The 26,955-nt window shown below is 39.1% G+C and overlaps 2 protein-coding genes across 2 annotated transcripts; one reads left to right on the forward strand and one right to left on the reverse strand.

The window, feature by feature from the left end:
* The first annotated feature begins 570 nt into the window (after nucleotides 1–570).
* ppt2 (palmitoyl-protein thioesterase 2) lies at nucleotides 571–14,478 on the forward strand. The gene is made up of 9 exons (XM_022255155.2): nucleotides 571–953; nucleotides 2,781–2,934; nucleotides 3,617–3,712; nucleotides 5,591–5,639; nucleotides 6,772–6,827; nucleotides 7,570–7,653; nucleotides 9,759–9,843; nucleotides 10,080–10,134; nucleotides 10,612–14,478. The coding sequence occupies exons 1-9, from the start codon at nucleotides 747–749 to the stop codon at nucleotides 10,753–10,755; spliced, it is 930 nt and encodes a 309-aa protein (XP_022110847.1). The 5' UTR covers nucleotides 571–746; the 3' UTR covers nucleotides 10,756–14,478.
* Nucleotides 14,479–15,714: 1,236 nt separating this feature from the next.
* Nucleotides 15,715–26,117, reverse strand: LOC110990263 (uncharacterized). The gene is made up of 4 exons (XM_022255157.2): nucleotides 25,508–26,117; nucleotides 23,578–23,696; nucleotides 22,563–22,692; nucleotides 15,715–18,015 (listed from the first exon to the last, which is right to left on the reverse strand). The coding sequence occupies exons 1-4, from the start codon at nucleotides 25,554–25,556 to the stop codon at nucleotides 17,450–17,452; spliced, it is 864 nt and encodes a 287-aa protein (XP_022110849.2). The 5' UTR covers nucleotides 25,557–26,117; the 3' UTR covers nucleotides 15,715–17,449.
* Nucleotides 26,118–26,955: the final 838 nt, after the last annotated feature.

Below are 26,955 nucleotides of genomic sequence, written 5' to 3' on the forward strand. Positions count from 1 at the left end.
CCTATAAAATACTGAAAGAACAGAAAGCAAAGAAGTTAGGCCCAGCTACGCAAAATAAAGTGAAGTAAATTTTAAAGATCCTCTGGGAGACACGCTTGTAACAATTCTTTCACACGTAATTATGGAGGCATTATACCCATTAAGGAGATATTTCAGTTTCTCCGAGATTTCAAGTCCTAGTCATGAGACAAAAATGTTGACATAAGGTAAATCGATCCAAAACATAAATGTACTGTACGTACCCTAATGTATCCTAGTAACGGCAGCTGCTGATCCTACAATTGGGGATAGTATACATGGGATAACGGTTATCGAAGTTTTTACACACAACCGTATGGAAATCTACGATGCCGGAAAGGAGGATCGATCACCACGTGCCCTATCTAGCGCCCTCAATAGAGTCCTTGTCTGAGTTTCCCTCATTATCAATATAAAAAAAACATAGTCTGGATACCAGACCCAGTGATTTTGACAAGTCTACGAATCAAGAGTCGGCAAGGAATCTCTGGCAGGGAACCAGACTACCAAGAACAGTCCCATGCGCATGCTGATCACATGTTCGACGCCTGTTCGTCAGCGCAGCTTGTGCAGCAGATACAGATCCATCATGTACCTATGTACGTGTATATATATGCTTGTGCAGGTAATATATTTGAACATTCCGTGCCCGGGTACAGGTATTAAGAGTGAACAAGGGCAGGCTCACACACGATGCTTTGATTGGGTAGCTTGATGCTATGTAAATCATGTCGATTTCTTCCGGTTTTCGCTGGCGATCTTGGTTCCATGTTGTGCTGATGGTCACCAGCATTTCGTCAACCTTGGCCCGGCATGTCGCGTTTGTTCCCCGGGGTAGTCCGTCCTCCACGACGGCGTACAAGCCAGTCATACTCATACACGGCATATTCACCGGGACGAGTACCTTGAATGACCTGGTCAGGCTAATTGAAGAGGTAAATGCGGAAAGAATCCCTGGGAAGAATTCCAAATTTGATTGTCGGAATTTCTGAGTTTCACAACCAGCGTGTGTTGAGAGCAGGGCCACCTGTTCTGTCAAGTTTTAGATTGTATAATTTATAACAATCCAAAGAGGTTTGAAAAGTGTGGTACGTATAGGCATATTTGTGACACTTCAAGGTTGAAGGAAAGAGTTCCATACACGGACATCAATCATTTTCCCTCTATAGTGGTTTATTTTTAGCAATCCATTAGAAAATGACTACGGCCTGAAAAGTCAAATGTAGCAGGGAAAATATTGAAGACGCGTTTACTCAGCATCCAGAATTTTTCAGGCAGGTCTCTCATAAGGTTTTTTGGCACAGCCTCCCATCCCACAGGGTTTCAAGTGATATCCGTGTAAGGGATACTTTCCCATTTGAAAATTATGGCCTGATATTGAATTCTCACCTTTTTTTGGTCAATTTTTTATGTTTCACTTTATATGTTTTGCTCAGTTGTTTATTTATTTCTTTTCATTACAAGATACACCGTGTAGGTGAAGCAATAAGCCTCCTAGTGTATCCTTGAGGGGGGGCAAACTTCCAAACACAACTAATAACTCTGTTTTTCCTATTAACCATTAGAAAGTGATAACATCCTAAAATACATTGTTTGCAAAAAAAGCTCTGCATTCCCCTTTTTTGGAAACCCCAGATGCAAAATACATGTATGTTTATTTTTCTACTTAGTTTATTTAACCCGCATGCATATTAACAAGAAGATAAAGCAAATTGCACCAACTCACACAGTGTTGAAAGTTTTCAGCCCTCTGTACAGTGCTTCCTGTTTGCAAAGTACCACTGGTAAATCGATCAAACATGAGCTGAAACATTTACAAACTTTGTAAACTGTTGTTGCCATTTTTTTGTGATTTTTGCAGAGGTACAGTTCCTCTGGGACAAAAATACCGAGGAAGTCCATTTTCTTAGCAGCAGAATAGGGGTGGGGGAAGGGGCTTGTAGTCTCGCATTGTTCCCCAGGTCAGGACTGTTAGATCAGCGCACCTTCAACAATCTAAAAATCTTCCGTGTGTGTAATAGTGGAACTGAAAATGAAAGTCCCTGACATCACATCAGGGGAAAACTGCTATACTGTGTGAAAAATGTCGGCTAACTTCTTCGTCATTGTGTAACTGTACAGAGTAGTTTCTATAGCCAGTCACGTTCCCAGCAGTTTTGTAAATACTGCATGCATGCTTTATTTGGAAGTCCCCTGGGCATCCAGGAAAACAGAATCAGAGTGAATTTTATGACGTGTACCACAGCATTTGTCTTCACACTAGAACAGAAAATGAAACTACATGTACATGTAAATCGCCTTTCATTGTACATGTACATGTAGCCATCTTGCAGAGCAGTTTCTTTGTTCCACAAGGGAACCTGCTTTGTGCATGCCTTGTGTGACAAAAGCATTGGCCTGCAAGATGGCAGCCATGCAAACCCTCTATAGTAGCACTCCATAAAGCGTCCTCATACAAGTCTATATGCATCTACATGTAAGACAGTAATCATGATTTACCAGTATGGTGATGACTTTAGCCAAATTTTGTAAGTCTGAGAACAGTAAATGAGAAAACTTTGCTGTCAGTTTTTCTCTTCTGGAAGAAGTGTTGGAGGGTATGTTAGAGTGTTGTTATCATTAGTTACTACTCAGGAGTGTGTATTCTTAAATATGTTTGAGTTTGTTCCTCAATGTTAGTGTACATGTATGCTTCCTTTATAATGCTAGTAATTTCTTTCTTTGCCAAATCTGTGTTTCATTAAACATACTTTCTTCATCAGGCCCACCCTGGTACAAATGTCACAGCAATTCCTCTGTTTGAACATTTGGAGAGCCTGGCATCATTATGGACTCAAGTCCCAAAGTTTGTGGAGGCCATGCGGCCCATCATGGAGCAGGCCAAGAGTGGAGTCATCTTGTTATGTTATTCTCAAGGTGAGTTGGGACAAAAAAGTTAGGAAACTTTGTCAGTGAAACATTTTGACACTGTGCAGTTCTCCTTTCTACTTGTGACTGTCTTTTGTCCTTGAAGGGATTTCATTTAGGACATTCATCAAGAAATACACGTATCATACACTTGCACATGTGTCCTTTTTTTCAGTTTTTGCCTCCTTGTTTGAAGTGCCCCAGTGACAGTTTTACAATTCATATCCTCTGCTAAATCCTGGCTCAGAGGAAAAGGGGTAAAGAAGGTTTCAATCTTTATCTGGGGATTTTTTAGAGAAGCTGCAGACTTCAAAGGTGACAGCAGTTCTTCTGAGGGTCCTGTTTCAAAGCACAGCTCAGGATGCCTTACTTCCTTGGCATTATCAAGTTCTTGCCGCTTAACAGCAACTCGTGTAAAGACGGGAAGGGCATACATGTACCGGTAGGATGGTGTCCGAAAAGGGAACTGCTACCAGGAAAGTCTCTGCTCGTATGTGTACAAGTACGTGTGTGTTCGTGAACATAACTCAGATAACCAGCATTGCAGTAGCTGAACAGTTGTTTGTTCCTGTCCACAAAGCACATTTACTGTTAAACAAGGGCATTTCGCAACAAGGAAGTACATGTACATATCCTCGGTACCATTTGCATTGACACGTAACTGGAGCTTTTGATGTCGTTTCCTTTTCAGGGGGAATCACGTGCCGAGGTATACTAGAGACCATGCCTGACCACAATGTACACACCTTCATTGCCTTATCATCACCTCTTATGGGACAATATGGAGGTACCGTGTGAACCATGGAAAGATTGTCGAGACAAGAGTGGACTTTTGAAACCGTTTTCTTCATATGTGCATATTTATTCTGTCTGTTATTCCTGGCAAATGCAAACAGAACTAGCAATTAAAGAAATGTAACAATATGCACTTGGCTTTATTTTCCGCCAACAAGGCTCAATATTAACCGATTGCTACCGGGGGACCCGTTTTCGATCTTGTAGACTTTATACACTAAGTCGGGGAACCCAAAACTGGACAAAGGGAACTGGGCCTTGTAATAAAAGACTGTACTTGGAACAAAAGACCAGGCTGCTGGGCATTATTGACATTTTTTGACTCTCAATAGTGGAGATAATTAAGCCTTGTTTTGAAACAGTATACTACGGTTTGGGGCATTTAGAACGAGCAGATTACCACCGGGGACAAAAGCCACACAGCACCGCTTCACGCTAATCTGGCCCCTATTGAAAAGAGGTCAGCAGCGCCAGGTTCATGAACAAAAGAAAGTTATATAACACCGCACAATCTGGGCTCTTTTTACAAGGCTGCAGGCCTTGCTGAAATACTCGGGCATCAATAGATTTTTGTCTGTCAGACTAGAGTGGCCACCAGACAGTAATTCATGTGCATGTAAACGTCCATTAATTGAAATGATGAATTTTTGAAGAATTTTGAAAACTGAAAATCTTGGAAAAGTCCCAATTATGTGCACTGCATTTTTCAAACCACCCGGCAGGAAGCGGTTAAAGCGATGTATAATTCGTGCTTCCGAACTGGTCCTCGTGGGGCTCTAACTCTAAAACTCAAACTTAACTAGCACTGATAATAACCTCATTGTTGCAGAGCCAACCAGCCAGTTCTACTCCGTGATTTGAGTAGGTACTGTAAGTAATGCTTGGCAGGCCTGCTTCACTGGTATCAGTCCAGTTCCACATTCCTTTCCATTTATGCAAATCCAACATACATGTACATGTATACAGCCAGTTCTACTCTATGATTTGAGTAGGTACTGTAATTGATTGTTGGCAGGCCTGCTTCACTGGTATCAGTCCAGTTCCACATTCCTTTCCATTTATGCAAATCCAACATACATGTACATGTATACAGCCAGTTCTACTCTGTGATTTGAGTAGGTACTGTAATTGATTGTTGGCAGGCCTGCTTCACTGGTATCAATTCAGTTCTTCATTCCTTTCCATTTATGCAAATCCAACATGCATGTACATGTATCGGCCATTTTTCCAGTAACTGCTTTTGTTATGGAGGGATAGCACAAAAGCTGTACTCATGTGTGTCCCTGTTGAACAAAAGCTCTCACCAGAAAAATGGCTGCCCTGCATAACTTCTATTTGACACTGCGTCAAACACTGACAAAGTTTTGTGTGCCAGCCGCTTGCAATTTCCTTGTTTCTTTCCTGACTTGCAGTTACATGTTCATGCATACAGGTATACGTGTAGATCCATATGTTGAAGTCTGTTAAACAGACTGCAATGGATTTTTCTTGCACACAATTTTTCTGCAATTTTGTAAAAGGTGAACTTTTGAAAGTCATTAAAATTATCAATGCTTGCCAGGCCTCCCGAGAGCGTGTATTTGGCAAGGGTTGTAACCATGAACAGGGAACAAAGTTTCTTGTGGGATGCATTAGATGTTACATGCTTAAAATGTTAAAATTACATAATTAAAATGTTGCGCAGCTGAGCAACATTTCTTGAAATTGAATGTACATGTAAGTACAGTGGATATTGCACAGCTACGGCGCGAATTTGTGGTACAAGGCTTACGCATGGTTCAGAGTTACGCCACATTTTCTGAAATCTGCTGCTTAGTGGACCTAGTGGCTGCTCACTGCTTGTAATCACATAATCATTATATTTTCACAGATACATCTTATATTCCAATGATACCCAAACTCAAGGAGGACGTATACAAGTAAGTGTTCATTTTTAAACACTCTAATCTCTTTTTTTTTTTGATAGGCCTACCCTTTCTCAAGAATACACAAACAGGTATGCGGAAAAAGAGGCCATAGTCAGAAGTTATGTAGTTCTAGAACTTTCTGTGCTTTGCTAGTTTTGTATCAAGAATTTTGTTCAGAGGGAACCGGTCTTTCCAAACTAGCCTCATCTAACTCCCGCCATTTTTGACAAAAAGTTATTCCCCAAGAAGTTTTCTTTCTGAGTAACAAGATGAAATTTCCATACGTAAGGAAATTTTTCTCTTCACAAACTGTATGCATGAAAGAAGTTGAATGATATTTTGTGTCAGAGAAAGTAAATTGAATATGTATTAGAGAAAGCCTTGATGACTTCTCCATGTAGGTGTAGAGTTTATGTGAGGGTTAGAAAGAGAAATGCCAATGTGATTACTAGCACAGTGAGATGGTACCTGAGAGTTAGCCTATTTTTTTAATTCATAAGTGTATACATGCACTCTGCCTAATTATGAGATGGTACCTGAGAGTTAGCCTATTTTTTTAATTCATAAGTGTATACATGCACTCTGCCTAATTATGAGATGGTACCTGAGAGTTAGCCTATTTTTTTTAATTCATAAGTGTATACATGCACTCTGCCTAATTATGAGATGGTACCTGAGAGTACCTGAGTTATTTGTCCCAAGACAGCTGTTGCCATTTTTTTTTAAATTTAAAGAAGTTCCATTGAAGTGGTAAATGAAAATTCCATTTACTTGGTAACCAGAAATTTCTGAATTTTTGATGCAAGAAGTTAGTTTGGTTGGGATAACAGTAATCAGGATATTATAGGGACAAAATGCAGCCTTTATGCAGGACTTATTTTGCCTTCAAAATAAATGACTGTTTTGCATTTATGCAGCGAAAGGGATACCTTAATTGGTGAGAGACGGAATGATCCATTCTACTTGACTTCACTTTATGGAATAGAAAGCTCCATCTGTCACCTCATGAAATTTTTCTTATCATTACATTGGCAAACGTCCAATAATAAGCACTGAATGTCATAGAAGATAGGAAATAATAACTGTATTTTATTTAAAGACTGTCAAACTAGAAGCTTTGTTGCTTTTGTTTGTATTTTGTTAGATTTTGCTACTTGACTACGTTTGGACAAGACATATCCGTATGCAATTACTGGAATGGTGAGTACTTGGAGAACTTTTTACTGGAAAAATACCTTGTATACATCTTAGCAAGCTTGTATGTCGTATTTATGTCTTGCTGGCTAATCACATGTACTGGTAGGTAGGTTGTTGCTACATCAACACGTGGAACCAGTCAGATTTGCTTCGTTGCAATTAAGCAAATCTGACTGATTCCACTTGTATCATTTTGGAATTTTGGATCTTATGGAAGGAAAACCAAGAACATATTTGACATTGATTGATGTAAGAATTCATGAGTTATAGCAGGAGAAATATTAAGGCAGGTATTTGAAGTCAGGAAAAATCACCTGCACATGCATGTAACTTTTGCTTCAGCAATGCTTCGCAGTGGTTAAGTTTTGTGAGTATTATTTGGAAAGCATTAGCTGTGACGTGGCAATGCAATTTGAATATTGGAATAATTTTCAGGATGCCAAATGCCATTTGTATAACAATTCATTTTAGTCGGTTGTTAAAATTTTCAAGCAATGTCTGTTGGAGTGTTTCTTTAAATTTAAAGGAAACAAGTTCAGAATCTGTTCCTAATCTCCCTATGTTTAAAACTGTTTCTTGAACACTTCACTGGAAGTCTTGCTGTAAGATTTCTGCCAGTTTTGATATAATGCCAGCTGTTTCAAAATGATGATCTGACTTATCAAATTTGCAAATAAAGTGATCACATTTTACTCCCTTCTGACTCGCCTTGTGCTTTTTCGTCTTCCATGATGTGTGCCTGCAGACCCACACCACCGCAGCATGTACTTGCAACACAACAAGTACCTACCCGTTGTCAACAATGAGACAGCCAATGCCAAAAGCAAAGGTAAAATATGTGACCCGCTCTGTGACAACGAGTCAGTGTTGTAGTCGAGACCATGACACGATCAGACACAAGTAACAGTGTGAACAATGACAAAGGAATGCTTCTTGTTGCAGTTCATTTGAATAGCTTGTGACTTGACTTCAGAGTGGAGGTCTTGTGTTGGTCTTGTATGGTCTTGTGAAGGTCTTAAGTGGTCTTGTGTTGGTCTTGTATGGTCTTGTGAAGGTCTTGTATGGTCTTGTGAAGGTCTTGTATGGTCTTGTGTTGGTCTTGTATGGTCTTGTGAAGGTCTTAAGTGGTCTTTTGTTGGTCTTGTGAAGGTCTTAAGTGGTCTTGTGAAGGTCTTGTATGGTCTTGTGAAGGTCTTAAGTGGTCTTGTGAAGGTCTTGTATGGTCTTGTGAAGGTCTTAAGTGGTCTTGTGAAGGTCTTGTATGGTCTTGTGAAGGTCTTGTATGGTCTTGTGAAGGTCTTAAGTGGTCTTGTGTTGGTCTTGTATGGTCTTGTGAAGGTCTTGTATGGTCTTGTGAAGGTCTTAAGTGGTCTTGTGAAGGTCTTGTATGGTCTTGTGAAGGTCTTGTATGGTCTTGTGAAGGTCTTAAGTGGTCTTGTGAAGGTCTTAAGTGGTCTTGTGAAGGTCTTAAGTGGCCTTGACTACAACTCTGCAAAAAGTACATGTAATAAGTTGCCAGAGCCACTCTTTAAGTTCCAGGCCTTTCAAAGAATCTTACAGCGTGGAAAGCAACAGAAGCTGCCATAGTGTCCATTACCGTCAAGATGTCATAATGAATGACACACCGACACAAAAAAAGAGCTCAGCTTACTTTTGCTATCAGGAAACTGAATAAAATTGCTGCGAAATAGCCTTTTGATTCATTTTCATTGAGCTGGTCACACATTATATAGCTTGGTATTGTTGAAGTAGTTTGATGGGACGGAAGTTAAAGCTTTACACAAGATTTCCTAGATTAGGGGTTGGTGTCTGCCCCGAGCTGAAGTGCACCCCCAATCAGGGAAAGAAAGACAGGTGGTAACAAGCGGTTCTTGCACGCGTTCTGCGTGTACGCAAAGACCATACAAGCCGGAATAAATTGGTTATACATGTACGTACTCAGCGTGCTCAGCATCAAAAACACATATACTTGCACACCTCATGGCGCCGCTATGCGGTGAGTACCAAAAAAACATGCCCTCTGATGTTCCGCTCAGAGTGGATTGAGGGTTTGCAGAATTCCTCTCAAATCAGCATCAAGACTACACTCTCACAGCAGGTGTTTTTTTCTGCAAAGTGTTGTGGACTTGTCATACCAATGTAAAAGTGGGCAAAGCTCCAACAGTATGCTGTGTAATTCTACATGTAACTACACCACAGGGTAAAGATGTATGAAGCGGCCATTTTAACATCTGAGGTCGCTTTTAAACCTAATATGCTCTTTATTTTGAACATGTTGATAGTATTTCTAAACTCCCACCCTCTCACTGCCTAGAGCTCTATTAAATCACCAGTGCACAAACTCCTCATTCCCTGCGTAGAGACACTTTGACCCCATCTTGGAAACATGACGAAATAAGATGAAACGAATTCCAAATGATGTACTCAATAAATGCATTGCATATGCACAGCATTGCAAGTAACATTGAAGTGCACTCTCAGTCGGGTGAATGATGCAATGAAAATCTTCAGCTATTTCATCTGCAGCACACATGTGCATCACTTACACAGAGAAAAACAAAATGCTCAAGAACTGATTTTGCATATTTGGGTTTGGTTTGGTTTATTTAATTTTACATTTGTGGCCAAAGGCAAGATTACAGTAAAAATTTACAGTACATTTTATTACATTATCAAATAAGTTACTAAAATGTGAACAAAAAAATTTAAGATTGAGTTGAACATTGACAACGAAAAAATTTTAAAAGAAAAGTGTTTTGGCATTGTTGATGCATCATTTCAGAGTGTAGATATGCAAATAGCTGTACAAAAACCATACAGAATTTAGAGTTTTCCACAGCAGGCTTCATTTTGCACAGCGAGTTAGCACTCTATCTGATATAGGTCTAGCGTGTAAGGTAAAGTAACTACATTCTTTTTTTTTTTTTGCTCTAGAATGGAAAGCTAACTTTCTTCGTCTGAAGCAGATGGTGATGATTGGTGGGCCGGATGATGGTGTCATCACACCGTGGCAATCCAGGTAGGCCTGGCTACATTGCGTCTTGGAATCCTTTAGCACCAAGGTAGCCAGAAGTTTAAGATCCCAGTTCTTTGTTCCTCATTTTTATTTCTAACAATCCAAGGTTCCTGTTACAAGGTAAACTGCAAAGTCCAAGAGACCTCTGCCTGTCTTCTGTTGTGTGCCAGTGCAGGAAAGGATCTACTCATTCAGAAAATGACGTTGAAAGCATCCCTTTTATTTTGTCTTCTTTTCAGCCACTTTGGATTTTACGATACCAGTGAGAAAGTTGTGGAAATGAAAGATCAAGAGGTATGTACTACAGTACACCAGCGTCTGCTTGAGTGCCTGTCAGCCATTCTTGTTGGGCTCCTTTGCTTGTTCACTCTTTCAGCAAGAATGCTCAAAAAGGCTGATTGCACCAAGATTGTGTGTTCCTCATTCTCTACTGTTAGCAAATGACCTGCATGCTGTTTGAACTTTTTGTGCACATTCCATTGGAAACTTTGGTTAGATCTTTTACATTTGAAGCAAGATGTGGGACGGAGAGAACCCCCCCTTTTGTGTTGGTCATTGCTTTACAGGAATCTCAGGAAGTCTTTTCAGACATCGGGGGGGGGGATGTGTCAGGTAACAGTAGTCTAGAGATTCTGTAGGGATTGGACATGTAGGGGGGTATCCCTCGGTCCCATATCTTGCCGAGTATAATCGTTTGTTCTCTCCTCAAATAATTCCAAGAACCCAGCCCAGAATTGCCCAACAACTGACTCTTTTGTCTTCTTCCCAAAGGTGTACAAGATGGATTACTTTGGTCTGAAAACCCTCGACCAGCGAGATGCCCTCAAGACTTACGTCATACCGGGAGTCAAGCACACCAACTGGCATGGAAACAAGACGGTATTTGATTGCTGCATTGAACCTTGGCTTGTATAAGTCACTGAAGTTTTGTAGTATGCTGAGTGTTCGCTATAGTGATGGCGACACACATATATAACAGGTGTTTTGTCAGCAGCAGAGTACCATACCTCTGACATTTTATCTGTGTACAGTTGTATGTCGGTCATGGATCACCCATTTTAGTGGTTTTCAATCTTTTCACGAGCGTACTGACCCTTGATCCCCCAAAAGTGTCAAAGAGAACGAAAGTAGCAAGGGGTTATGTTTGAGTTTGTATGCTCATGTTTTCTCGACCTGACAAACCCAGGATTACATACCGATATGTGAACTACCATTTACTTCCTGAATAGCATGCAATCATTGGAGAGCCACGCAGTACTTTTTTTGGGGGGCGGTCACAAATTCTGTCAACCTTGCAAACCACACCAGGATACTCAATGCCACTTTCTGTGAAGTGGCGTCCACACCTGTTCCTGGGTAGAGCTTGAAAGCATGCAAGAATCTTGGATTGGTTGCTACAGCCACTTGGCAAAATTATTTGTGCTTGCAGTTTAAGCTGTAGCCAAGGAAAGAGAGTGAGTCGTGCATGCTTCTCGGAAACTTACATTCAAAACCCAAACAGTCATCAGTGGACAACCGAATTGTGCACTTGGCAACATTTTTGGTTGGTTAACCGGGGTTTGCTGAGCAGATAATTTATGTGCTTAACAAATATCTGTACTTCTGGTGAATCACTTCATCAAGAGATTTTACCAAGCCCTTATAAAGTAGGAATGCACCTTGGTAATTGGTCAGCTATCGGCATTCACTTGGGCTGAGAAAACACTTGAATCTTTTGGGGAAAGGTTTTGCATTTTTGCACACAAAATCAGTAAGTGAATAACAGATGAGGGGGGGTTTCAGGCTAGAAACGTGTCAGGTTGCTAATGGTATACAGTTTTGACATCTAACTGACCTTTGTAGCCAGTGCTTTGGAACTTCAATAGTCACACTCACTACCCATCAGGAACATTTCAATAAGTGTGTAAAGCTCAAGACTTCACAAACCAAGTATTTCATAATGTTGCCTTTACCATTAGTAATGCCTAATTTGTGCCTGTACTAAAGAGGAAAAAATGGTAACCTAAATCGGTAATTTTTTTAAGCATTTATAAGAGGTTGTGAGTGGTTGGCTATATTAAGAAATAGAAATATCAATGTATCTTGAACTAAAATATGCTTAGCAGCTGAATAAGAATTGTTAGAATACAGTCATGTATGCAGGATTATTATAGAAAGTGTGATTTTGCCAACTTTTGTTTTTGCAAAGCCTTCTGTGGTTGCAGCTGGAGGAACAATTTTAATGAAGCTGGTTTTATTCTAAACAGTAATCACTGTGCCAAATTGAAATTTAGCAGATATTTTCAAAGCAGAAGTTATGTAAAGCATATGGTGTTAGAGTCTGTGGAATGATTTGTTGCTGCAGAAAAAGAGAGCGAGAGAGGTGTTATAACACCTTGAAGGGGGGCAGGCGGGCAATGACTCTAGTATACATGTACAAGAGCAGTCAGGCTTGGTGTGCATTTCCCTATTGTGCCTTCAAGTTTTGTGCGGATGTCATTGTCAATAAATACAGGTAGATCAGTTTCCACTAAAGTCTAGCTCTGAACAGTCATATGATTACATGTTAACCGATGCATGTCAGTAAAATCCATACAGTCTGCTTGGCTGTGCAAATAGTGCATGTTGTCATGGCAACAAGGGAAAAACAAATACAGTGTGGGAGCTCAATCTGTTGGGTCGATACTTCACACACTCCACACACACACCATCCTGATTTTGTCATTTTTGGGCTTTCCAGGCAAGAAATCTCATCTTCAAATTTGTGTTTGTTTTTTTTCCCCTGTAAATTTACCAGAGCTAGGCACCACACCTTCAACAGCACCCACCGGAAAGAAATACTTAACTGTTGCTGGATTAAACTAATATCAGGGGTTTTTTTCCCATGAAACTTTCCTTTTGCTGCTTTGTTACCAGTTGAATCCACAGGTTGAAGTTTTAGGGTTTTTCTCTCCAATTTGACATTTCAAAGCACTCAGTAGTGAATTGAGATGCTAGGTTGGAATTTAGTGTGTCTATTGTAGATAGACCATATCATCCAGACAGAAAAAAGGAAATGACCCAAACTCTTCCAATGGCATAAAAGTCAATCACTTCTACCCTGATTGTCTGTGATTGCACCTGCCTACGCAAGCATTGGATATCCTAAACAAACGCTAACCTTGGCTGTTATGGCAGTATGGATAGGATTTTGAAACCATTTTTATGTACTAAACTGGAATTTAGTTATTTTGAAAGTATGCCACTTGTAGAAAGGCAGAGTTACATATTGATCTTAAATTTATTCAGAATTGTAATACTTGGATTTGGAATGATTATTCTCTTGCTGTTTTATAATAATCAGAGATCAGTTTACAATAGTGATGGAATGTACAATTCTGTGTGGACCGTAACATTCAAATTCTATAAAGCCTCTCAAAATTCAGCCTATTTTCACTGAAATAGAATTTTCCCCAGGAGAATTTTTAAAAGGGTTCATTTGAACTTTTCTCGTAAGTAGGTTACTCCCAGAAAAATCGTTCTGTGGTCATTTTTGACACTTTGCAGAGTGGATTTCAGGCAATCGATAATCAGTATGACGCCATGTCAACTTAATACTTTGTACGCATTTAATAACTAATGGTTTAAATGCAGTTACACACTGCATTGTTTTTCATTATTCTGGCATGTGTTTAACAAATTAGCAATACTTCTCATGCCTTGCAACCAGTACATTTTGAGAGTCGGATTAGAACAATCCATTGGAGATTTCATTCTTAAGCACATTCTGTAATCTCAAGTGGTCATATTTCAGCACAATGTAGATATCAAAATATCTGATATATACACTGTATGCCGCGATTTGTGGGAAAAAGGATGAAGTGAATGAAGGCTTAATAAGATCAGATTGCCGATGTACATGTACGTGATTACAGTTTTAAACATTAATAATCGATTTTAACTGAAATATTGCTCTTAAGTTCATGGTAATGAATATGGCACTGTGCCTTGTCCTCAGTGGTTGCATTACGGTTATTTTCCATGAGTCTGTTTATGAAGCTTTGGTATCAGCAGTTAGCGTGATACAGCATTGCCTATATGTACCTACACCTGTACAGAATGTCTGACATATAAAATTATTGAGGGGTATATTTTTAAGTTTTTTGTTGAGGTGAAAAAAGAGGGTGCAATTGCAAGCTTTACCCTACTTGCATACATACCCTGCTCAGTGCACCTGTCAGAGTTTCCAGGCCTATTTGGAAAAAAAAGTTGATGCTCAATTTCATATGGCTTTGCTAACCATAGGATTTGATGCAATTTTGAAAAGTGGTGAAACCCAAAGACCATGTAACGGTCTGATTGTCTGTTGATGTCAGTCATTAGACAAAGGACAAAATGAGGTAAGCACTGGATTTCTTTTGAGTACACGTGTTTGAAGATAGTGGAGACTTGGCCAGGTGCACTCTCTACAAAAAGTCGTATGTTGAACTATTTGTAATTATCTTGTGTATATTTTGTTTGTTAGGGCAGTTTAACTTTTAATTTTCAAATTTATGCCATAACAAAGAATATCTTCCCGCAGAAAAGTTTTAGAACAAATATAACTCAGAAGGGATATGTGCAAAAAAAGGTGTAATAAAAAGTATTACAGATGTGAAAAACTCCTGCCTGGGAATTAAAGCAATGTCTTGGTGACAGCTCATTTTGACAGTTACTGGGTTGTGACTTCAATTTGATTTCATCGCAACAAAACCCTTGTTTCTCTTCAACCACAATTTAAACAGAAAAAAATGCATGTACATTGGGAGAAAGCAAAAGAAAATTGTATGCAAAAGCAACCGGACAATGCAGGAAGAACACCATGAAAGAAAAAGACTAATTGGTAGCCATAATAAGCTGAGGTTGGCTTGTGATCAAATGGTCTAATTTCTCTTGCAAATGTATGTAGCTGGACCTGTATCACAGACAAGTTTTACAACCCAGGGGCAGGTGGTCCAGACTGCCATTTACTGATGGGAAGCTGGGTGGCCTCTGGCAGGCTGAGTATTATTCACATCAATCATTACAATGAGCAGAAACTTTTCATTAGCCCCTATCTCCAAGCGCATTTCAGATTTCAAGGGGGCCTAATACCATAAATTCACAGCACCTTAGTGAATCAACACATTTTTTTCTCTGCCACCCACAAATGTCTATGTACTTGTTAGGTTCAGCTTACATTGTAAATGCAATTCTAAACCTGGCTTAAGTACAAAGTGAAGAGATAAATAGCTATTTATCATGGTAAAATAACAACCCCCGGCCCCAAAATGCTGTTAATATTTCTGTTGCCGAGGCATCGTGAAAATTACACCCATCATTTTGTGGGGCAGCAAATATTCAGTTTCAAAGGTTTCTCTTTTCCATCCATTCTTCATATCACTGCAACTACGGTAGTTGGACTTGGGACTTATCAATTGTAAGCAAACATTTGCCCTACTTGACAAAAGCATAGTGCCATCAGTCAACTTGTTTCCAGCTGCATATCTGTGTAGATCCACATTTTCAAAGGCAAAACTGTTCCTCAAAAGGATAATAAATTTTCAGGGGCCGATTTTTCTCTGGCAAATTGAAAAATAAAATCACTTTAAAACTTAACCTTTTACGGGACAAAATAATCTGCAGCTTATGTTGAGGCTGCCAATGTAGATTTAAAATGCAGTTTCTGATCCCAGCTGAAATTTACGTACCCTTTTTCTGATTATTTTCTTCAATAAATGATGGAGATTATTTCTTTGAAGTAAGTTTTCCCCCTGGAATATAGGCTATTTCCACTACTGTTTTAACTGTCATTTGTCTTCCCGCCTGTGAATATAAAGAAGCCATGACACTCTACACAGATGTTAAAAAAGTACAGTGTGTGACAAGATTACAAGCTTTAAGAGACTAAACTTCAAGATTTTATTTTCCATCAAATTCTTGAGGCATTCTTAAAGTACAAAAATTACAGGAATTCATCAGTGCAACCAGCATACCTTCATAGTGATCATTCAGCTACCAGTAAACGTATGGTGAACTGACTTTGGTAAGTCGAAATAGTGCTAAAGTTAATTTTCTGCATGTTAGTCTTTATTTTGCTTTGTCCATGTTGACATAAATGGCTATATTTATCCAGAGCAAATACATGTATGTACACTCGTGCGAACTATGACATGATTGGATCATCAATGTAAACACTTAAAGCATACATTGTACAGTGCGGATGAAATATACATGTACGTGTACAGTGTAGTACAAACTATTGAGTAGTGCCTCCACTAGGTCCTTGTGCATCTTTTAAAGCTGTAAAGATTTTGGTAAAAAAAGTGCCCAGATCTTGTTAAGGCACTGAAATTATGAGAACATTACAATTTCTAGTCCAGGGGTAACTTTGCACTGCATGTGCAAATAACGAATGTAAATTCAAAGCACAAATAATGTTAGAGTTGAACTTTGCCTGGGAAGCAAAATGTTTTTTGCTGACGAATTAACAATCAGACCAGTGTACAATTCTTCAAGAGTTATTCACCATGCTTGGCAAGAAAAAAGCACAATAATGAATAGCTAATGTATCAGAAATATGTCAAGCTCTAAAAAAACAAAAGCTTCCTCAAGTGACAAGAAAAACCAGTCCAGTTTTGTGAAATTTTAACCCTATTTTAAACCAAGATTTTTATAGCTGTACTCTTTAAACCAGCCACATTTCTTCACTATTTTCAAGATAAGCACATGTTCTATCAGCGAAAGGATTCAAATCTCAGATCTGATTCTGGTGAATCGAATTATTCCACTTCCTGGAAACAGGTCACATAATATTTTTCCCGACTAAATCTGCAACAATTTTTCTTTCAGTAATAACAGACTTTCGACCCAATAATGTGCCTGGCTCCAGCAACTACATGTACATGAACTTCTAGTGTGAAATGAGTGTGTGTTTTTTAAATGGGATGCACATTGGAATGCAAAACAAATTAATACCAGTTTTTCTCTGGCGACACTAATTTTCTCCTTTTAAGAACTGTATATACAGTGTACATTGTAATTAAGAGAATGTAGCACAAAATCGCCACTTTACATTATGAGTAATGTTCATGGCTTTTAAAAATGACGACCCTGTGACACTTCTAATCCTGGAAACCTCATTTTATATTTCTGCTCTGATAATTTAGACTGACTGAACTGTCAATCCTTACCTTTTTCAGGAAATTTTAGCTGGATTTTCAAGTTTTAAAGGAGAAAAATTATGGCGAAAACAGAGAACTAGTGAAATGCAAGTGACGTCCCAAAAATATACTCTCTAAATCGGGAAGAGTAAAATTAAGGACAAAACGTTTTAGAGTGAAAATCACTCTGAATTTAGACTGAAAAAGGCTGAAAATAGCGCCTTTCAGAGGAAGCTCGAGTGAAATTTCAATCTTTTAGAGTGAAGAAATTTCACTACATTTCATTTGGTCCTTAATTTCAATCATAGGGATTTAAGTTTCACTCGAATAGAGTGAATATTCACTCATTGGAATTTTGAGAGTACACTATGTAAATTTAAGACTTTAAATAAATAAAAAAATGACCCGATTAAACCAAAGTTGGCACAAGTGTCTACATCTTTACAATGTGGGTGAAGGTAGGTATTTGATCATCCAGCAGGCAGATACTCAACTGCTGCCAAGGACCCATTCTCCGTGGGCTTATTAGTTCTTTCATCTTCTCTAATACTGTCCTCTTCAGATTTTATAATGTCCATAGCTCTGGTCTCTGCAAAGTGCACCCTTGAAGGCTTCCCACCTTTTGAGCCATAATTTCCATCAATCTGGCTGGCCTGGGAATCCAGGGCAGCCTCCTGACACATTGTGACCTCTTGCTCATCACTACTCCCATCCGTCCCGGAATGGATGTCTTTTTCAGCGTTCTTGTCACATGCTAGCATTCCTTCATCGGTTGCCATGCCAGTTTCATCCCGACTCTCCTCCGGTCCAGTTCTGTTAACTTTGACATCACCATTCTGCAGGCTTGCCTCTTGACCTTTGACATCAGCACTGCCGTGCATCGGATGCAAAGACTCCTCTTCAGGAACAGCATAAGGAAGTCGGGTGGAAGTTGCCTTGACAGCATCGCTTTTGTTCCTTGTGGGAGCTCCTTGCTGCTCCGGCTTGAGTGGGTTGTTTCCATCACTGACAGTGGACGATGACCCCTGTTCACTGGCTAAAATTGTGGCGAAAGTAGAAAAAAATATGACTAATGACTGAAGTGAGAACTTAAAATGCGAACTGTCAGATGGAAAAGAGAAAGCATAGTAGAAGCATTTCACAAAGATAACTGAGATCTGTCAGGATTTTTCCTGAATTCAGGTTTTTTCATCAGGATTTTGCCTGACTTCAGGATTTTTCAAACAATTAAATCTCTTAAAATCCAGAAAGTCCTGTGTTTACGTATGAACACGACATTGAACACAAGAAATGGGTATTTTGAGGGATGCTGATACATGTACATGTACATATTGGCAAACACAAATTTATACCACAAACCCTATGCTGCGGCAGGGTCCTCAAAATCCACAGCGATTCTTTTGTTCATATTTCACCTCCCTCCAATCTCACCCCTCTTTCAGCAGATCCTGCAAACTTAATAGAGTAGTCCAACAGCAGTTAAACTCAGTGCCCAATTCTTTTGTTAACAAGCTTTCTTTGCCATACCCATCCAACTTTTTCTTTTCTGAGTTTACCTCCCTTCCCAACCTTCTGTCCTCAACCCCTTTTAACAACTCGAACCCTACCCCACAAAAGCAATTTCAGTCTTCTCTGGAACAGAGATCTGGGTCTAAATTTGTTTCACAAGTTTTGCATAAATCTGCCTCTGCGTAGTTGGGGAGACACCGGCAAGACAAGCAAGAATTTCTTCACTAGCTCTATCCGAAATTTAGATGTGGCAGTTGGACTGTAAATCATAGAAATCAGCTAAATATAAAAAAATCACTGCAATACACACTGGTCAGGGGAAAAAATCAAATCAAATTAGTCAGACATTTGTAAACCGAAAATGTTTCAGTTGAAAGGAAACTTTGGCATGTGTTCCTCTCCACACGCCCTCCTCTTGTATTTCTCACAAAGAATCGCCATTTGAAAGACGAAAAGGGGGAAAAATCCGGAAAGAAAAGACCCGGATATACATGTACATGTATGAGCACCGGACAAATACTTTTACATGTACCCCAATGTCTTTGAAAAACACCGAGGTTCAAAGGTCACTAGCCAAGCGTGTATAGTCAAGCAGGGTCCTTATACAAAGGCAGCAACAGATCCATATAGATTTCCACAAAATGGTTGCTGATAACGACTACTATTGGGTTTTTGAAGGGAAAATCCCTCTAGACAAAGGGTTCAGGGAACAATGTTTTGTGTGACAATTGAGCATCCTGTTGGGAGGTTCAGTGCATGCGCACGTTTTAAACATTTCAAATTTCGAGACAACAGTCATGACAGTGTTGCTGTGATGTCAAACAGTGAAGACACTGTTCAGTTTATGGGTTGTTTTTATGGTAACCCGAAAATTCACTTGATGAAAACATTTCTGAGGACTGGTACAATGTAGCTTGTTGGCTCATTGTCATGCACTCAAAAATGAATCAACGGGGGCATGAAACTTTATAACAGTGGAGTTTTCTCCCTATAATGATGTCACAGGTTACATGTATCTCATGTATATGGAAATTGTATTTGCATCAATGCCAAAAAGCAGCAACACAAAATGCAATACATGGTTGATCAAAGAGAGACCATATCTCAAGGATTGTAGTAAGAAAATTGCATTTTAAATTGCAAGGCCCTTTCATGAACAAGTTCACAGATGCATGCTTAATGTCTCATCCTGCTCAAGAGAAACACATGCAGTGCATGACATTCACAAATTAGGTAAAAAATTCATTGAAAAACTGCACTTTTATTGTAAAACTGCTATGTCACGACTAATGTCATTTTATTTGAGGAGGGGACCAACTTGAGAAATGTCTCCATTTGTTCAAATCTGAGCCTACACATTTCTGTGTACAAAACATACGCTTGGTTGAGTCTTAAAGAAAGCAGTTTAAAAATAAATATATTGGAAATGTGTGAATCAGTTCTGCCATGACTGACATTGAAAATGAGACTGCAGTGAAGTCTTTTGGGACTATTATCGTTTAACTTTTGTTGAATGCATATATATTTTCCAAAGAACCGATTCCCATCAAGACAACCAAAAAACTTGTGTTTGTTGATTGTTTTCCAAGCAACTAGGATAAGCCATGGAGGTAGGAAAAGAGCATAAGCAGAGCATGTAAGGAACATGTATATGAATAAGTAAGGAAGGAAATGGATAAACATGTATTACAAGTACGGTTCCTGCCTACCTCAAGGACAGGCAACCATTCATGCAGAGGACTATTACTGGCATGCCAAAAATACAATGTTAATTCCTGTAACTAATGGTAAACTTTTTTTATAAGAAACTTGGGAAAGAGGGTCATCCTGCAGCTTGATGTTAGTCAGCTTTATCAGAGTGCTGGAAAGTGGCCCGTGGAATAATGTACATGAATGATGGGGGGAAGGAAGGGGAATCTTTCACCAAAAAACACAGTTTGGGGTTAACTTCCAAAATAGCTGATTTTAAATCTGCTTCACTTTAAATCTAAATCTAGAATGTTCCGTCCACATTACAATGCCAAATTCAATGTACATATATCCCTGTACTTTGTACATAATTTCTTCCAGCTTTATTGAATTTTTTCAGTTCTGAGGTTGGATTGTTTTCAAGAATAGAGAACTACTACAGGAGACCAAACCTTCAACTGTTTACATTTCTTCATTTGATTGAACTGATGTTCAATGACTAGGATCATTTATAAACGAGCTCAAGTTGTGAACACAGCAAGTGCATATCATTCTCCCCCACTCTGACACCCCCTCCCCAATATAAACAAAATTATAAAATGAAATCAAAATCTAACTAATAATAAAAAAGATGATCCTCAGAATCCTGAATAAATTCTAAAAGATGAATACTAATGGTAACAAAATGACATTCTGTAAGGGTCATTATTTGTTCACAGTAACAAACATAACCTACACTGTACATGTACACGTAAGTGTACATACATGTACATAATATGTGTCCACCTGTCTGATATAAAAAATCTGATGGGCCTGAGCCCCCCTCCAAAAACAAAAATCCCAAACAAACCACCCACCAAGGGAGGGGCACTGAAGGACTAGGCTCCTCCCCCCAGAAGCTGCCACATAAGTATCAAAATTCTTGTTCTTGTGAAGTGCCCCCCCCAGCTGATAGTGTGTTTCCCCCTCCCCCATTTCCAATGCTGCTGATGGGGCTGGGGTAAATATTTTTCCCACGACAAGGAACGCTGCCATAATGAATACGATGGGAATCCACACACAATATTTAATTAATACAGCGGTCATTCAGTATCACGATTTTCAGTCATCACGGATGCACCTGTTCCCAACTCCAGTCCATATTCAATGTGTGGCAGTCCACCACACAAAAGGTTCCGTACGAGATTTTTGGTCCAACACTTTCAACAATAAATTTGAAAATAAAAAAAAAAACTGCACTGCTCCACTGTGAGTGAGATTTTCCCTCAACCTTGAGTTGTTATCATCCGTTCTTAATATCTTCTTTTCTTTTTTTTACAAATCTGTAAAGTTCGGTAAAAGTTCACAAAAAATTTGGCAGCCAAGAGGGATGCTCAGTGCACCCAAATGTTCGGTATAGTGGTGTTTGTGTTAGCAACGTTCCACACTACACAGTTGCTACAACAAATACACACCAGAATAATCTTTAACAAAAAAAAAAGACTTGTGTAACAACTACTCAGGTGAATGTTTTTCTATTATGGTTTTATTTTAAAATGCCTTTGCAAACTGCAGAGGTGAGGGAATGTAATCAACCGTGAAGGTACATGTAGGAAAAAACCAAGCTTTTTCACAGAACACCCAGGGCGCTAACAAAAAAGGGCTTCTGATGCCCCTATGGCTGGTGGATGAAATTCAAGTGAATGTATTTTACAAAACATTAATATCGTTATGTGTTAGCAATCATTTTGGGGCTATTAACATCTACGAGTACATGTACAGCCAAAAGCATTTAATGAAATTTCACAAGAAAATTATCTAAATGAGGGAAAATAGTAACTACATTTGCGGTTTTTTTGTGTCTCTTTGGTCTCTTGCAGTTTGGACTTTATACAAGACTGGCAATTTGAATGCCTTTGAATTAAAAAATAAGAATTTAACAAAATTACACACAAGCACGTACATATTGAAGTCATTTTTTCTCATTGTCTTTTCCCATTAACACATTGTAATGACTTGTAATGCCACATGGATTGAATGAATAACCTGCACATACCTTTGCCAGTCATATAATTAACTAAGAGAGATATGGAAGGGCTGCGCAGCACCGTGATTAGAATATCGACAAGAATATAATATCAAATCAGTGCTCTGAAATATGTGATTCCAGAGCTTTCGGTAACTGAGTATCTTCTTCAGGGCAAGCAAGAAGGTTACTCAGTTATCTGAAAGCTCGGCAATCACATTTTTCAGAGCACTGATTTGATATTATATTCTTGTGGATAAAATTAACTAAGTCTGATTTAGAAACAAGCTGTTTGTCTATGCAGAACCAGTTACTTGCATGACTGATGATTTGCATCTTGGCACCTTGCTAATTGACTGAAATATCCAGTGATTACATACCTGTACCATTATTTTCAGCCGCAATGCTCGCCGCAGCACTAATTAGGAAGGCCCGCCCAGATCGATAGGAACGCTCGGTTGAGGTGGTGGACATCATCTCCTTCTCTGCCAGGGTGCTGTAGGCGATCGTCTGCCAAGCAAACAGTAGCTCATTAACTGGTGAACTGTTAATTGTTTAAGTCAAGGTGTGAAGGTTTCATTCTGTTGTGGAATTACTTTGGAACACATACTGTAAATATACATGGACACTGATTTGTGAAAAAGAGTCCAGTGTTATTTCCAGCTTGAGTTAAAATCGTACTGTTTGGGGATTACATTTGGCAAAGGCACACAGTAAGATCAGAATTCTCCATCCTGTGCACGTTCATTACTTACAACACCGTTGGAAAAAAATTACAAGAATTAAGAAATAAACACAATGCTGTCCAATGAATCTTGGGGCTCTGTGATGTGAAGTAGACCGGTATTCACTTGTTATTTTGGGCCGACATACTGTGGTCCCTTTTAGTCCAAAATTGGCTCATTGCAAAAATGGCTGAATCGCAAAAGTTTTTATAAACGGCAAAAGAGGGAATACATGTACAAGGAAATATGTGCATGGCCAGTTTATTTAAGACTGGCTCAGAAGAATGGACACAGCTATCGTCAGAGTCACAGGCTTGGGCATTATCAGCATCCATCCTCCTAGGCTGGTACATGTGTATTTATTCATAAATACCTTTTGAGGCAGAAATTTGAAATGAGTTTAACAATTTTAAAAATTGCCAAAGACTTGGATCCACAGTTTTACTTCCTTTGCTTACACCACCATTTAGCCATGACATGTGCCTGTCTCGAGTAGTCACATTCCAACCTCCACGTACTGCATGATGAGGTGGCGCAGAACATGATAAGCCAGCCAATGACAGGTTCTCAACCAACAGGAAAGGCTAAACTGTCGTAGGTATTTATGAATAACAAATATAACATAATCATAATTTCCACTGAATTCAACCTAACTTGGTAACATACATACCTTGGCATGTTCACTAGCTTTTGCTTGGTGGTCAGCAATGCCTGTATTCCTCCGTTGTCGGGCTTCATTGCGTGATATGAGGTCCCCTCTTAAAGTTTTCGGAGAAGGAACAGGTTGCACTGTTTAAAAGAGACCAAAAAAATAATGTACACAACTGCCCAACACACTTCCAAATGTCAGTGAATGAAATGTAGAGTTGCAAATTGGATATTAAACTATCCAGTCTCAATATACGAAAGAGGGGTCTGGCCAACAAAAACAATGAGACGAGTTTCTTGTCCCTTTGTCTTGCCCTGTTCCACATTTTTTCTTTGTCAAATATGAAATGCACTTTGAATTGTTGTTTTTAACATGTTGTAAGATACCTATAAATGCAAAATTAAAATATTGTAGATGGGGCAAACGTTCCTTACTGTAGACACAGGGGTGTCAGTTACATGTACATAATTCAGAAAATCTATCCAACATCTTGGAAAAAATTAGGCTGCTGCCTCCATGAAAGAAGGAAAGAATCTTGCTCTGACAACACAACATTATTTCTCTGCACAAATTTTCCAGCTGATAAGAAATTTACATTATCCAACATGTATGTCATCTTCTACAGTGACAACAATTAATTCAAAAGATGTGCAATACCTGGAAAAAGGATGGAACTTTTTTAGTGTGAAATACTGTTTCAATTTTATTTGGAATTTCTCTAAGAGAAATTCAAGAAGCAGTAATCTCAGCCCCATTTATTACACCACAGATTCCTTGATAGTCCAGATTGAATTGTCACTATAAATCAAGAGACACACAAAATACCTAAAGAATGAGGTAGTTTAGTTACATGAGCCATGATAAATTTCTAAGTTGGCTTATAGTGCATAATGGAGAGAAATTTCAGACAACATAAAAACCTATGTAGACTTCATCAAAAAGACACGCAATTTGATTCCATTTGATCCTAGCAACAGCAAGCAAACAAAACACTCCCAATACAAACGTTGTTCAGCCTATCCCGCCAACACAAATACCACAAGACAAATTGACAACACAGGTTATCACCAGAGGCCTCTAAAGTAAACTAATACCCCATGCATTTCAATCATGGTATTTTGAGCACTTGTATTCAAATAGGCAAAAGTAAAATACCTAGGACTGAAATATTTGCAGTGGACTTGTACACAGACATGCTCACTTAAGCCAACATAAACAGTTAGGTACAATTTTGGAAGTTGGAAACAATATAGTGCGATACTTTTATTTGATAGCTTTTCTACAAACAACTCTTGCCAATTATAAGCTGGTGATATATATCTGTAACCAAATAATGGTTAATATTTGTAACCAAGAATTAATAATTAAACAATAAAATTGTTCTTCAACTTGATCAAATGCAAACAGCGATAATGCACAAATTAAATGGACACAGGAATCGAGTTTTGAACCATTTTAGTTACCAGGTAAAGTTTTACAATACTAGCTAGCACAGTTTCTTGAGCATTTCCGATACTCTTGGCCAGCTGTCCAATGTTAAGTTATTAAGTGTCTCAGGTCCAAATATAGGCAATGACCACAAGGCAACCAATGTACACAAAATCATTTCAGAAGTAAAATTGTTGATCTCTGAATATAAATTAAAGCAACCAAGGATGTTTACATGATAAGAAAAAGAGGAAAGTGTTCTATATATGGACAACACTAATTTCCCCTTAAATGTTATAACAGCCTACACAAAGTAATTTAATATGTGCTAAAAAGTGATTTAATATGTCCTAAAAAGTGAATTTTAACTTAGAAATTTCTGAAAATAGCTAAGAAAATTAGAAAAAAGCATTTACTGATGAAACACTTAGGTTAACTCAGACAGGTGTCATAAGTTTGTGCAAAGTACAGGAGCATCAAGTTTTTTTTTCCGTATATGGAACTATTTCCGAGAAAAGCTTACCTTTGCCTTTGCTCTTCTCCCGCGCTACGGCAGACGCAACGCATCCCATCGTCGCATCTCCACGCTGCAGTGAAAACTCCAGAATTTCCCCCGGCTTCTCGTCTAACTACTTTCAACTCTGAATCGCTGCGTATGTGTGAACTTGACCCCTCAGGGTGTTCACACGGTACATTGTTCAACAGGTATTTTTATCCCAACGATACTCGAAGAAAATACGTGGCATTCACTGACGAACATGAAATTTACCCCCCAAAAAGTTGACCGTGGATAGGCCTATTAACTATGCTAACCAGAGCAGAGCAAACTCCGTTCCACAGACAGGAAGTGACGGGAGGGCACTGTTGCCGCTCCTACGCGTTGACGAGTTCTGGAAATCCTTTGGCTACAAATGGCCGGTGTATTTCACGGTCACATATATATGAAATCACCTGTCTTTTCCGCCTCCTTTATAGGACAGAAGTTTGAGGGATTACAGAACTAAGAAGTGGACAATTGCCGCATTGTCCCTGAACTGCTTACCAACAAAGACTGGGCTTGCGATTGACGTCAAGACTTGTCCATGTATTTTCTGACGTGCATGCCGGCTGACTCATAATAGATCGTCTCCGCTCAGTTCACCGCGTAGCGCAAGCGGGCAGCCCAGGCCCAGCAGGTGGGCTTCAGAGCGGGTTATCGTGGTCAATGGCAGAGGGCGCAAGTATTAAGCAATCGACTCACTTCAAGTTGCCATCCTGGCGACTGAGATAAACACCCAGTCCATCTTATTTTTAGTCCATCGTGAATCGACTGAGTTCATTCGCATCTTAAACTGATGGATAGCTTCTTCGTTACAGCTTGTTTGGCAAAGGAAAACTGAAAAGTCCACATTTGGTGATGATCTGAATATCGAGTGCGAATAATGAGTTCAGGAATGGACCGTGCGTTCATCATGCACGGAAAGAACTTTTTGGCCAAATGATCAGTTTAAAGCCCATGATCCGCCTTCGATTCTGCAGTGCTTGGTGCGGGAGCATTCATCGGGAGCAAACTGAAACTATACGGTGAAACGGGATTAATTTCTAGACATTTCGGGAAACTTGGTTATTGTCTTACCCTATTTCTTATTTGTTTTGCTTTCTGTTCTCGATTCACTTTTAGTTTTACAAATTCAGATTTCTTCCTGGGTTATTTTCTGAAAACCCTGGACATTAGAAAAAATTGTCTCCCTTCGTAATCTGGACTGTATGCGTTCGCTTGCTCTTACTAGATACACTTTTTTGTACCATATTTATTCCCCTAGTGTGGTTATGAAATACAGAAGGCACCTCAGCAGATTGGAAAAGAATGCGCCCTTACCGGGTTAATTAGCATTTCCCCCGCATATAGTTGCTGAAGTGTTCTCGAAAGAAGTGCCTTTTTAAATTAAGCAGTACCATTTCGAATTAAGAGTTTCAAAATGAACTTTTAAC

The sequence above is a fragment of the Acanthaster planci genome, linkage group LG11 (genome assembly GCF_054643075.1).
Source record: "Acanthaster planci isolate LZ-2023a linkage group LG11, COTS_SCS, whole genome shotgun sequence".
NCBI classification, from domain to species: domain Eukaryota; kingdom Metazoa; phylum Echinodermata; class Asteroidea; order Valvatida; family Acanthasteridae; genus Acanthaster; species Acanthaster planci.

Coding starts and splice junctions, on each gene's coding strand:
- ppt2 (XM_022255155.2), top strand. CDS start 747: ATGTCGATTTCTTCCGGTTTTCGCTGGCGATCTTGGTTCCATGTTGTG. Junction 954..2,780: donor TGGTCAGGCTAATTGAAGAG/GTAAATGCGGAA, acceptor TTTCTTCATCAG/GCCCACCCTGGTACAAATGT. Junction 6,828..7,569: donor CGTATGCAATTACTGGAATG/GTGAGTACTTGG, acceptor GTGTGCCTGCAG/ACCCACACCACCGCAGCATG.
- LOC110990263 (XM_022255157.2), bottom strand. CDS start 25,556: ATGGGATGCGTTGCGTCTGCCGTAGCGCGGGAGAAGAGCAAAGGCAAA. Junction 23,697..25,507: donor GGAGAAGAGCAAAGGCAAAG/GTAAGCTTTTCT, acceptor TCTTTTAAACAG/TGCAACCTGTTCCTTCTCCG. Junction 18,016..22,562: donor GGCTGAAAATAATGGTACAG/GTATGTAATCAC, acceptor CCACAATTTTAG/CCAGTGAACAGGGGTCATCG.